This window comes from Penicillium argentinense, assembly GCF_028826775.1.
Source record: "Penicillium argentinense strain IBT 30761 chromosome Unknown utg000002l_segment0_segment0, whole genome shotgun sequence".
NCBI lineage: Eukaryota > Fungi > Ascomycota > Eurotiomycetes > Eurotiales > Aspergillaceae > Penicillium > Penicillium argentinense.
In genome coordinates, this window is record NW_026622661.1 from 2381365 (window position 1) to 2382120 (window position 756).

A 756-nucleotide genomic window follows, 5' to 3' on the forward strand; every position below is an offset into this window, starting at 1 on the left:
TTAGTAGCGCTCCATAATGAGCTGCGTCTTCAGTGAATCCTGTGGGAGGAACCAACCCTTACTCTGCAAGAAGGTAGCCAAGTTGCTCTGCTCAATCAAGGCTTCCGTGAAGCTCTCCGTCTTGAAAGAGGCCTCGACGACATATTCATTTTCAGTACCCGAGAGGTTGACGAGGGGCCAGACCTCGATGTATAGTTTCATCTTGTTCCACGTGCCAATAGACCGCCTAGTGAGGACCGGGCCAAAAATGCGCGATATTGCTAACGCGCCGGTACCCCGTTTATTATGCCTCCAATTGTCGAACTTGTCCGGCGCTTCGCTGATCAGCATTTTCCGCGAGTTGCTCGTCCCCGGCAGGTTCATCCCGCTATTCCCATGATCCTTTACAGTTTTCTTGCGGCTGATGGAAAGTGTCTGCTTCTGGTAACCCCATTCGACTTGCGCCTCGTATTTCGAGTTACCATCCTTGAAACCATCGCTATTAGCCGCAGTGAGAGCGACGTCAATGTCACTGCCCGTGATGGCATATCGCTTCTTATACGTCAGCTCGAAGCCGTCTTGGTTTTCGGTCTTGCGGATGCGGGCACTCCAGTCGGCTGTAAAGAGCTCCTTAGGACTCGTGTCGAGGAATTGGACATTCAGCTTCGTGACGGTCGGGGGCATCTCGAAGGCCAATAGGACAGTGTCCATTAGCTCGTGTTGAGGGCTGAGCACCGCAGCTGGGTCGAGCAGGAGCCTGACCTCGTATTCGGGCAT

General features: G+C 53.3%; 1 protein-coding gene across 1 annotated transcript; it reads right to left on the reverse strand.

Moving 5' to 3' along the window:
* On the reverse strand, positions 1–756 carry N7532_001730 (uncharacterized protein; the record flags this gene model as incomplete). The annotated part of the gene is made up of 1 exon (XM_056614224.1): positions 1–756. The coding sequence occupies one exon, from the start codon at positions 754–756 to the stop codon at positions 1–3; it is 756 nt and encodes a 251-aa protein (XP_056479265.1).